The sequence below is a fragment of the Toxorhynchites rutilus genome, chromosome 2, assembly GCF_029784135.1.
Source record: "Toxorhynchites rutilus septentrionalis strain SRP chromosome 2, ASM2978413v1, whole genome shotgun sequence".
Classification (NCBI taxonomy): Eukaryota; Metazoa; Arthropoda; class Insecta; order Diptera; family Culicidae; genus Toxorhynchites; species Toxorhynchites rutilus.
Window position 1 is genome coordinate 164228162 of NC_073745.1, and position 13155 is coordinate 164241316.

General features: G+C 39.2%; 1 protein-coding gene across 1 annotated transcript in view; it reads left to right on the forward strand.

Moving 5' to 3' along the window:
* LOC129767256 (uncharacterized) overlaps positions 1-13155 on the forward strand; it is a 111010-nt gene that overhangs the window by 14204 nt on the left and 83651 nt on the right. The window contains exon 2 of the mRNA XM_055767956.1: positions 9997-10042. Within this exon, the coding sequence (XP_055623931.1) occupies positions 9997-10042 (46 nt within the window). The remainder of the gene's footprint in view (positions 1-9996; positions 10043-13155) is intronic.

The following is a 13155-nucleotide window of genomic DNA, read 5'->3' on the forward strand; positions in this document are numbered from 1 at the left end:
CGACATCTCAGACGGTACGTGTTATACTTAGGAGTAAAAAAGTCACAGGAGGTTGTGTCCGAGACACGACCGCACAGTTGACGTAGGATTACGTTAGGCTATCTGCCGTATGCTGATTTTTTCTCGGTTGACGCCTCGCCCCGTTAGCGTGAAAATTTGTTGCTTCGCTGCTCTGGGAATAATTTGCGCTGCACAGTGAGAACATTCAGTTTGTTCGCATTACATCTGTAAGTATGTATTCACTACTTCTTTTTCGAAATGCGGAACGCAAAAGATTTGCATCAATTGATTGAAAATATTTCTATGCGACTTTTTCAATAAAGCAAAATTATATACTTTTCGAAACAAACTATTGAATAAATGTAAAATACAAAAGCTGATATTCCGGATTGCATCTTGTTCTTTATTCTTTATTATTATTTGATTCATCTGACAGAAATAGTCTTAATGTCTATCACGTTTAAAACCACATGCAGTCTTCTTATACTATTAACATATTGTAACGTGGACATTCCAAGTTCAAACAATAATTCAACAGACGAAAATATGCGGACCATTGCATCGTACTTTGTTTGGTTGTATCCATACAAAGTACGATGGAATCCCGGCTGCATTAGGGATCGATATCTAAGCATCCTACCCGAGGCTCGAAAGTTCAAAAGCGATAGGAGATAAGAGCAGTCCACATCGCCATTAAGTAGTTTAACAACAAACGTCGCTTGTCGAATCTTCCGTCTCCGATCAAGTGTTTCAAGTCCAAACAAGCGACATCTGTCAGGATATGCCGGTAGGTTCAATGGGTCACGCCACCGTAAATTTCTGAGTGCAAGCCGTACAAACCTCTTTTGCACTCGTTCAATCCTTAGGTTCCACGTGACATCATTAGGAGCCCAAACAGCAGATGCATTCTCCAGGATCGGGCGAACAAGTGAGCAATACAATGCTTTCAAGCAATGCGGGTCTTTGAAATCTTTGGCAATCTTAAATAGGAAGCCGAGTTGTCGGTTTGCCCTAGAGATTGTCGAAGTATAATGAAAATAGAAGGAAAGTTTAGGATCCATCACTTCATCTACTCTCTCAAGAACATTCTCAACGATGTGATAGTCAAAAATGATTGGGTCCTTGGATCGATGAAAGGTCATGACATGGCATTTACCGATGCTAATAACAAGTTTGTTTTTGCGGCACCAGTGAACAAACTCATCGAGTAGCCTTTGAAGGCGTAGACAATCCCCGATGCAACGTACCACGACATAGATCTTCAAATCATCAGCATACATAAGTTTGTTCTTGAAGCCTAATGAAGATGCAGTGTCATTGAAATGAAACACGAACAGTAAAGGTCCCGAATTGCTTCCATCAAACGAAGCTTCCTATCAGTAAGGTACGACGACAACCACGACACCAATCTGTTCGATGTGCCCATCCGTGATAGTGAACACAATAGCACTTTGTGGTCGATTTTATCAAAAGGCCCCTTTAGGTTTGTGTAGATCACGTCTACCTGTGCCTTTTGTTCTAAAGCTTCGAAACAGGTACTGATGAAATCCAACAGATTGGAAGTTGCGGATCTACCAGGAATGAAACCGTGCTGATCGGATGAAATGTGGGACTTAGTAGCGTGTAGAATTTGATCACTGACGATAATCTCAAAAATTTTCGATGCAACGGGAAGGCTGGATATTCCACGATATTTCTTCACATTACGACGATCCCCACTTTTGTGTACAGGTAACTTATATGGTTCTTTCCAGCACATGGGAAACACTTCTTTTTCGAACGAATGTCTGAAAATGAAGGCAAGCGGCTCCGCAACTGCACTTATGCAGCGACGGAAGACAGATGCAGGAAAACCATCCGATCCAGGAGAAAATAAATACTCAATTTCTTGGAGGCGTCGATGATCGTTGCAGGTAATGTTTTGAACGTATCCAAATCTACTGCATCCGCAACGATATTAGACATAGCCAGTTCAGCATCGGGATCGCTAGATGGCAGTCGAGGGAAGTAAGAAATATATTGTCCAGCTTGGTCCTCAATCCTCTTACATCCTGGTAATAAATCCAGACGGCATCATCGACGGAAGTAGAAGTATGCTACAACACAGACTGATTGAGTGCTGGGGTCAAGAGAATAGAATGAATATACTCGCCTGTGATGGGAACCCTTGGGTTCCCACCGTCCTTATCATAACGCATTGGAACATCGATCATGTCTGCATTGCATCTACCAGTGGTGTAATGGATGTTGGCGTCAGGTTGACAACGGGAGATTTCTGAAATTTTTGGACAGAAATCTCCTCGAACTCACGGAACATGATGCCCTCTGGTCAAGACGAAGGGTCCATTGCTTTGGATTTCAAAGCTGGATCAAGCCCGACTTTGAATGAAATGAAGGTCATGTTGCCGATGTCTGCTCTTATTGAATAAGCCTCAGTTTAAGGTACTGTAATGTGCTATAGGGTTGGGGAAAACAGAAATGTCGTATTTCTGATCGAAATTTGACGCTTTATTTAACATACTTAAAATTATCCAAAGTCAAATATGCGCCGTTTTATTCGCAAACTTGTTGCCATTTAGAAGGCAACTTCATTATCCCCCCTTATAAAACCCCACCTCCTTATTTGCAAAAAACTCAGACAGCCAGTTTTCGCAAGCTTCTTTTGAGGCAAACTTAGTATCACCAAGAGCGTTTTGCATGGACCGGAAGAGATGTTAATCACTTGGAGCCAAGTCCGGACTATACGGTGGGTACAATAGGACATCCCATCCGAGCTCCCGTAGCTTCTGGCGGATCATCAAAGATATGTGAGGCCGAGCGTTGTCCTAGTGGAAAACAACACCATTCCTATTGATCATTTCTGACCGCTTCTGGTCAATCGCCTGCTTCAAACGGTTAAGCTGCTCACAGTAGAGAACCGAGTTGAGGGTCTGGCCATAGTTGAGCAGTTCATAGTGGGTGATTCCCTTCCAATCCCACCAAAACCTTACTGGCCGTCAATCCGGGCTCAGCGATGGTTTGGGCCGGCTCACCGCGCTTCGACCACGACTTTTTTCGCTTTAGGTTGTCGTACGTGATCCACTTTTCATCACCAGTTACCATCTTCTTCAAAAATGGGTCGAGTTCGTTCCGTTTCAGCAGTGCATCGCAGGCGTTGATTCGGTCTAAAAGATTTTTTTGAGTCAACTCGTGTGGCGGGGGTCTCCGTAGCCACATTGGCTGCGCGTTCGCTTAGTAAGCGATCGATCGTGAGTTCAAAACTCAGGGCCCTCATTGACCATATTTGTGTTGTTACAGAATAACTACGTCCACGCAACAATCATCAGGGATGGAGATCGATCCACGGTCGAAATAAGATCGATTCATCCATACAACTGCTCTGCTCTGCAAGACACATCGGGTTGCTATTCTATTAATAACTCAACAATGATCATATCAACTGTCTCCGCTGTCCGGTCTAATTGGACAATGGAAGAACAGAACGAACGGTGCGAACGGAACGAACAGAACGGTGCTCCCGTGGCCGAGTGGTTAGCGTCATAACTAACATGCCGGGTGTTCGGGTTCGATTCCCGTTCTGGTCGGGGGAATTTTTCGTCAAAGAAATTTCCTCCGACTTGCACTGTGATCACGCGTATTCTAGAGCTTGCCACTCAGAATGCATTCAAGGCGTGTTATTTGGCATAGAAATCTCAACTAAGTACTAATAAAAATGACGCAAGTAATACTACGTTGAGACGGCGAAGTTCCTCTAGGAACGTTAGTGCCATTGAAGAAGAAGAAGAAGAACAGAACGAATACTCTTACGCCTAAATGGCTACTGTGAAATGTAATGTACTATATGTATAGAAGGAATACTATAACGCCGAAAAATGGCAACTGTGTAATGTGCTAATTATATATATAATAAATATGTGACATGTACACGATTAAAATTCGGCTCTGTTACAGCTAAAATGCTAATGAGTCTGAAATAAACAAATGGGATAAAAAAAAACTCGTGTGGCACCCATACATCCAACTTTTTTTGGAATCCAATCTTCTGCAAATGGTTCCAAACGGTTTTATGGTCTATACCCAGTTCTTGGCCAATCGAGCGAGTGCTCACATGCCGGTCTACTTGGATGATTTCAACGATTTTATCGGTTTCCACAACGATTGGCCTACCAGTACGGGGTGTATCTTCGACAGCCACTACACCAGAACGAAATCGATCAAACCAACGCTGTGCTGTGCGAATCGTTACAGTATCGGGTCCATAAACTACACGAATTTTTTCGGTCGCCTTCGTTGCAGTTTTACCTCGCAGGTAGTAAAAACGTAAAATATGGTAAAATATTTCTTGCTTGGTGGACTCTATCTTTGACGCGCTATAACTTGAGACTGAAAAGGACAATCACAACACTGTCAAAACGACACTTGTAGCACAGATTGTCGTCTTTAAATAGCCGTATAGTATGACCCGGCAATATACGACATTTCTTTTTCCCCAACCCAATAAATATATGTTACATGGAATGAGCTGATGACCACACTATGTATTCCCAATAACACACAATATTTACATACTAAATAAAGGCGAATGAACTTGGTAGTTTCAAGCTTCTATGATGGAAAGTACATAAAAACAATTACTCGATTGAATCTGTTATTGTAAAATACCCCAACGATTAATCCATAATCAATTAAATGAAAACTTTAGAAATCTCTAGCCGTGATATGACGGTTCCCTGTCAGTTGCACCTGGTGAAAGAAAATATAAAAGTGAAGAGTATTTTTTATCTTAGTTTTAATTTTATAAAAAGACGACTCTTTCGTTTCAAAGCAATATTAGTAGTCCTGAAAAGGACTGGATTTGATTACTCGTGTTGTGCGAACTCTACTGCGTGATGTGATGTTTTAGTTAGACGTAGCAGTTGTTCACTTTTTGGCGGCGGTAGCTTTTTTCAGTCGCAAATGTTCTTCTCTATAATTCAACAAGTCAGTTAGTCAGACATGCTCTCGTTATTCCGGAGCGGTCGAAAGGGTCGACCACAAGAATCTGAATTCTAGGTTTTCAGAAACACGTGACATGTGCGACGCATATCAATAGAAAATCACACATGAAACTCATATTTTATTTTTCATTATACAGTCTCGTATTCTAATTTCGTATTTCTAGTGCAAATGCACTGGATGTTAGTGCGAAGATTGCTTTTGCAAATGGATCAATTTCCATTGCTTGACATTTTTATATTGTTTGATAGTTGGTTTCATATAATATATTATTTTATTAATTGTAATGATTTATTATGGAGCGCCTAAATCGATTAAGGCGAAAATCTCATAAATCCATCAAGAAATTGCTGAGCAATAATTGTAAGTACAAGAGCCGCCGCTTGTGTCGTCAATTTCGACCAATCAGAACTGGGTACTTCCGTTCGGATAGGGGTTGAGATTTTTCAATTATTCGATAGTTAGTTACATGATATATACTATTTTATTCAATTTTAGAAATTGTAATGGAGTGCCAAAATCGTTTGATGCAAAAATCTCATCAATCCATCATGAAATGACTAAGCAATAAGGGTTTGAAATTGGACGTTTTTCACGATGCAATCGATTCTCGTTTTTCAATTTGTACTCCCAATATGTTCCCGAAGACGTAATCCAAGGTCAACAATTATGCCCAATCGATCCAGGTTTTTTCGAATTGATTGAAACCTCTCTAAAAAAACTAACTAACTCATTCTATTTAATAAACGCATTTCATCACACTTAATGCTGAGCGGCGCGAGCAATAGTCACAACAGGAACATTCTCAAATCCCAAACTCGTTCCTCGTTTCACTATTGGGTGTGTCGTTTGGTTTTTTTTGCATGAAAAACCATTCATTCGAATTTTAAAATGAATCAATACATTGTTCAAAGTATTGGCCATCGCTAGTCACTCCTTGCTTCATCTTTCTAGCAATTTACGGATTCCGTCGCGAAAGAAGCGTTCATCTTTTGAAGCCAAGAATGAATCCAGCTAATTTTTGATATCCTCTATCCACTCAAAGCGTTCTGCATCGATCGAAACATATGGTAGTCGGAAGGGGCATTTCCTTTTTTGTCGTTCAAGCAAAATTTCGGACATGCAAAATCGCTGTTCGACAACAGTCGCTTTCAATTCGTATGGAACATAATTTTATACTGAACTTTTCACAAAAAATTGACTTCACCGCATTCGGGGCTTCTGTTCCTTACTATACAGTGTAGAATTGTGCCCTCGGAAAAGGTTTGTAATCCAGCTTAACGTAGGTTTAGTAGGTTAAGCATCACCCATGATGGTTCCCCTTTTGCGTTTGCTCAAAATTCCATTGTAAATTTCACGGGTACGGGGTTTCACCGAACTTGCCTGATTTTTGCTCCCTATATTAGCATTGATTGAACCATTGAAGTTCCACAACTTTTAGCACTATTTTCATTCAAATTATCTGTGAAAATTTTGGTCCAAATCAGCCAGGTTTTTTCGTTACAATCGGGTAGATTCTTCAATGTGTTATGTGTGTCAAATCGCTTGATGATAGCGTTATGGACCGCATGGTCACCTTCGCTAATTTCGATTATTATTTATTTATTTATTTTTTATTTATTTATTTATTCATTTCGTCAAACAAATGTAGACTACACACTTATACAATAATGTTACAATGTTTTCTTAGGTTAAATATTATTTTTGCGGTACATGTTTCTTTTTAGCTGTTTTTTATTCATTGTTGTGTCAATTATTTCGCAGTGCTGATTGTATATACGCATCATGCGATTGATAGGGGCGTTATTTGCATAATTTGTTCTGGATGTTTTGGTTAGAAACAAATTTCGCGTTCTTAGTTGACGCCCAGGTACATAGAAATTTAGTTTTTCTAGTAATTCAGCTGACTGTACTCGTTGCGAAATTAGGTCATTAACAAAAGAAAGCATTGCAAATTCACGGCGTTCTTTTAGTGTTTGGATGTTTATGAGCATGCAACGTGCTTCATATGAAGGAAGTGGAAATGAGGTCCAGTTGAGTTTACGAAGTGCAAATAGAAGAAACTGTTTCTGGACTGACTCAATGCGTTCTTCATGTACGACCATATACGGGTTCCAAACGATGTTACAGTATTCCAGAATAGGCCTTACATATGTAATATATAAAAGCTTTATTGTGTATGGGTCCTGGAAGTTATGTGAGAAGCGTTTGACAAAACTTAACACACTATTCGCCTTATGTATTACAGAGTTGTAGTGTTCTATGAATGTGAGTTTACAGTCCAGGACGACGCCTAGATCTCTAACTATTTCACATTTTTCTACATTTTGATTTCCAAGACATATTACAATATTTGGTACATGTTTTTTTCTGCTAAATGTTATAGAGTTGCACTTTTTCACATTCAGTGTTAGTAGATTTTTATCACACCAAGTATGGAATACATGTATTTCGTTTCGAAATGCTTCGATGTCGTTTTCATTTCCAATTTCCGCGAAAAGCTTCATGTCGTCGGCATACACAAGTACATTGATACGCTTGAGAACGAAGGAGATGTCATTAACGTACAGAATGAAAAGAAGAGGACCAAGATGAGAGCCTTGTGGGACTCCCGATGTGACTTTTACTGGATTTGAAAGAGAATTTTGAAAATGAACAATTTGTTCACGGTTTGTTAGATAAGAATTGAGCCAGTTTAGGAGTCTTTGTTTCATTCCTATTTTCTGCAATTTGAAGAGTAGTAATGGAATGTCGATGCGGTCAAACGCTTTACTGAAGTCAGTGTAAAGAGTTTCTACGTGTTTGCCATTTTCCATTGCATTCAAAATAAAAGTCACAAAAGCCAACAGATTAGTTGCAGTTGAACGGCCTTTGAAGAAGCCATGTTGCATACACGTAATTCTATTCTTTACTTGTTGGAAGACTTTTTCGTTGACTATTGCTTCGAATAGTTTAGGAATGCAAGAGATAATGGCAATTCCACGATAATTACGTACGTCAGATTTAGCGCCTGATTTAAAGATAGGTCAGGCGCTAAAAGATATTATTCATAATAGTTTCAATACAACATGTTGTCACAATGGATTTACGTTTTTCTTCTGTCGGTATTCTCGTTGTTTCACGTATAGAAAAAAAAAACGAACAAACTTTCAATATGAAAATTGTGAATGAAAAAATATTTTTTCTGTATTAAATATGTATTTTATATGATAGATTAACAGTCAGTTATATAAGTCAGTTATATAAAAGAAAATAGTTATTATATCCTTCAACACTATATACATCATCTCAACCGAGCTCTTACATATTTCAGAAAACTCAATAAATTGAAGGGTTGTGTTCAAGAAACGATCACATTTCTGCCGCAGGACTACGAATTTGTTCGATTCAATTCGCTTGGTATAACGTTAGAAATTGTTTGGGAGCGAAACAAAATTCGAAATCAACTCTCGGTTTTCCCTAGTTTGCCTTCACCGATAAATATTTTTTTAAATATGAGTGATAAATCATGACAACCCAACTTGTGAAATACCAAATACCGATAAAAGTCAAGAAGATGCGCTATTCATGCCTTAGTCTCATTGTTTGCTGCAGAATGTGTTAGACGCTTACTTGAAAATGGTTTTGATTTGACGCGAAAATGAAAACCTGAGGCGAGCGAGTGAAATACTTGCTTGAGAGGAAGGAAAGCCCTCATTATGATGAGAAACAGACCGAGAAAATTATGTTCACTGCTTTGAGTGTTCAATGAGACTGAAAATTTACCAATCTTTATTGTAGCTTTAAACCTGAAAGTTCATTCTCATCTAGCTTTGAAAAAGACCATTTGAGAAAACTAAGCTCTCGGCCTCGAAAAAAGCCATACCCTCATCGCCACCGTCGTCTGGTTGCAAGCTGAATAGCTGCTGAATCGTAATTGAGAAAATTTGCCATAGCGAAGTATACTATTTATACTCTAGTGATAGCGTAATACTTTTGCAAGGCCAGAGTATAAGTCGCAAAAATTCTCTTCTCGATTGTCCTCCGTTGTTTATATCATAATCGCTACATTTTTTTTGCTCGTTATTGACGGCATAGGTTGGTAAGCACAGAAATGAGCAGAACAATGTATGGGAAAATTTCTGAAAATTTGGTGGCGAAAACGAAACGAATCATCTAGGCATTCAAATTAAATTGAATCTCCGTAGAATAGGAGATAACAAAACGTTGTGTGGGTTAGAAAACACAATGCCGAATGAACATACGTAAAAGAAATCACGCAACAGTAACAGCATCTAGTACCAAGCGTTCAAAATCTGTATTGCACAGCCATGCACTTGCAAGCTTTCCTTTCGTAACATCAGAGGTTAATTCCCGCAGTAGTGGTCAATTAGCCAAATGAAACGCTGCAATCTTCTATTGCTATGCACAGCAAAATACTCCACCTGTATCTTTGAGAGATCGCGAATATAACGATTTTACCAGTTTATCGTGCAGGGCCAAAGGTTCACTTCTGATTTATTTGTGGTTTCAGTTTTCCTGCTCTAGTTAACATATCTAGCTTACACGGTCGACTGCACGTTAAATTTGTTAAAGATTGAGAAGATCGAACTAAAGTTCGCTGAATCTGTTCAATAAAAAGTACAACATCGTGTTGAGAGAAAAAAGGTGGCGAATGCAAGTGCACTAATTGTTAGTCCTCAAATGGATGAATGTGTGCGGAGAGCTGTTCTTGTTGCTGGATTTATTCAAGATTGGGTTATATTTCCATGCCTAGTGCTTGTACTACATCTTTCACCATCATTTATAAAATTGTTTATTGCGGTTGCTGGTTTTGTGAAAAGCCAACCAAGATTTTACTACAGCTATTTCTTCGTACCTTAAATGTCGACGCACCATGTTGCAGAGAGTGCACATTTGTGGTACGTGCAAATTAACCACATGCCACTGAAGCAGGGAACGTAGGAAAAGTCTTCAGTTGTTCAACTTGAATTAACCACTTCTTTTTTAATTCTTTTGCAGGTTACCACAGCTTACCGTCTATGCCAAGATTTTGTGCCTCCTGATGGTGAGTTTTGATGGGGTTTCTATATTATTACGCCACCTAACACTAACAAAACGCGGACCGCTTATCCATGCGAAAAATAGCTATAACCTCAAACATAGTAAAAATGATTTTTCTACAATCGAAGTAATGTTGAACATACCACTATAATGCTTTGTTATTCATTTACGAATCGAGAAATACAAACATAATCAACTTTTGCGTATTACTGTTACGAAAATTTATTACTAAAAATAATTTTCTGTTATTGCAGTAGTATATTTTTAGCAAAGTTGACACATGTCTTACATAAACCCGTTGTGTGTTGTGTCTTAACAGAAAAATGTAATTATATGTGAATCAAAACACACAATGCACTTCTGGTAGATCTGTTTACATACGTTTATGATTAAACTAATGATGTTCAAAACTAGGATAGAGATATTGTGTGTGTTACAAACATATAGTATCATCGCCAACACATGGGGTAAAGCCGTCAATGTCGGCAAGCCACCGTCGCAAAGAGAATCTGTTTTTTAACAACGCACCAAATGTACGTGACTTGGGTTTCGTGTCGCTCTCTGGTCACTCGCATAGGCCGTCATATATACATATTGTGACGTTGACATTGCGGTATTACTAGCAGAGTTCAGCTCGAGACGACCGTCATGTCAGCGCTATGGCTCATCGGCTTTGATTACATTTGCATATGCATGAAGGGTTTCCCTCGGAACCATTCCGAAGCGTAATGGAAATCTAGAGTCTAACTTATTATAAAGCCATATGGTGCATTATCATATGATTTATTTACTGTTACCATAATAATTGAAATGAGTTGTATATCATTAATACACTTATGGTTTTTTTTTGTTTCAACTTTAAAGAGTCGGAATGGATCTGTATATGGTGTCCGTGTTGCTGTTTAATTTAGTAACAAACGAATGATCGCTATAAAAATACTATATAATTCTCACATTATCTAGTCCTAGACTCCACAGACGTTGAGAATGACACTTAGGCAGTAGCGAAATTAGTTCCGCTTTTATCGCCGAGATGACATGATGACTCATTTATGTCTGATCCCCAATCAGAAATGTGCTTGTTTCACGTATTTATACACATCAAAGACAGCCGTGTTGATCTTGGAAACTTGGAAATTAGTATTCACTACAGCCTACTACTAGTAATACATATTCGCGCTTCGAAAAAAATAATGAATCCACTATCTGAAGACGAGGAATCTACGTAATCAGCAATAACAAAAATTAGACTCTCGAAGTTTGCCATTGTCTCTTGCCACACACCATGTACTCATCTGTTATGCATGCCTCATCTATGATACATTTAAATGTTAAATAAGATAAACCGTGGACTGACAAAGTTTGAACGTTGCGCTATGTTCCCTTTGTTTATTTCCAGTCGGTATACAAATAAATTCAGAATTTACAAAAAAATACGTATCTAGCATTAAATCGCATATTGTAACCAGGGTTGCCATAGTAAAATCTTTTCATCTTAGATTTTTCTCAGAAAATCTGTATTGATTTATGTACTGAATTTGAAAGTCGCTATTCGTAGTAGTTAGTAGTAGTAACAGTAGTATTCAGATTCAGCAGATGGTCCTAAAAGATATTATTCTGCCCTCGCCTAGTTGAGTAGCCCGCTGTTTCTACAGATTCAAGACCGACTCGGATATCTCGTGGCTTCATCAGAAGCTGTTGAAATTTTCTAAAGTCTGATCTTGTTATCTTAGATTTGATGTATTATTATGGGCATAGTGTGCAAGTGTTCTGTGCCATTTAGAAGGCAACTTCATTATCCTTATAATACCCCCCCTCCTTATTTGCAAAAAAAAACTCAGACAGCCAGTTTTCACAAGCCTCTTTTGAGGCAAACTTAGTATCACCAAGAGCGTTTTGCATGGACTGTAAGAGATGATAATCACTTGGAGCCAGGTCCGGACTATACGGTGGGTGCAATAGGACATCCCATCCGAGCTCCCGTAGTTTCTGGCGGATAATCGAAGATGTTTGAGGCCGAGCGTTGTCCTGGTGGAAAACAACACCATTCCTATTGATCATTTCTGGCCGCTTCTGGTCAATCGCCTGCTTCAAACGGTCAAGCTGCTCACAGTAGAGAACCGAGTTGAGGGTCTGGCCATAGTTGAGCAGCTCATAGTGGATGATTCCCTTCCAATCCCACCAAACATACAGCAAAACCTTCCTGGCCGTCAATCCGGGCTTGGCGATGGTTTGGGCCGGCTCACCGCGCTTCGACCACGACTTTTTTCGCTTTAGGTTGTCGTACGTGATCCACTTTTCATCACCAGTCACCATATTCTTCAAAAATGGGTCGAGTTCGTTCCGTTTCAGCAGGCGTTGATTCGGTCTAAAAGATTTTTTGCGTCAACTCGTGTGGCACCCATACATCCAACTTTTTTTGGAATCCAATCTTCTGCAAATGGTTCCAAACGATTTTATGTTCTATACCCAGTTCCTGATCATTGAGCGAGTGCTCACCTGCCGGTCTACTTGGATGATTCCAACGATTTTATCGGTTTCCACGACGATTGGCCTACCAGTACGGGGTGTATCTTCGACAGCCACTACACCAGAACGAAATCGATCAAACCAACGGTGTGCTTTGCGAATCGTTGCAGTATCGGGTCCATAAACTACACGAACTTTTTCGGCCGCCTTCGTTGCAGTTTTACCTCGCAGGTAGTAAAAACGTAAAGTATGGCGAATTTCTTGCTTGGTGGACTCCATCTTTGACGCGCTATAACTTGAGACTGAAAAGGACAATCACAACACTGTAAAAACGATATTTGTAGCACAGATTGTCTTTAAATAACCGTATAGTATGACCCGATGCGATAAGTACAACACAAGATATGTTTAAGTGTTGCCATATATTGACAATATACGACATTTCTTTTTCCCCAACTCAATATACAGGGTTTCAAAACTTTAAATTCCGAAAGTAAATTGAAATAAAACACACTTAGAATTCGAATTTCGATGAAACTTTTATTTCAAATTAAAGTTTGGTTTATGCCATTATGTGTGAAATACAACATCATCCAAATGTCCACCTAGGGCTTCCTCGCACACCTTGATCCGGAACAGGTAATTTTC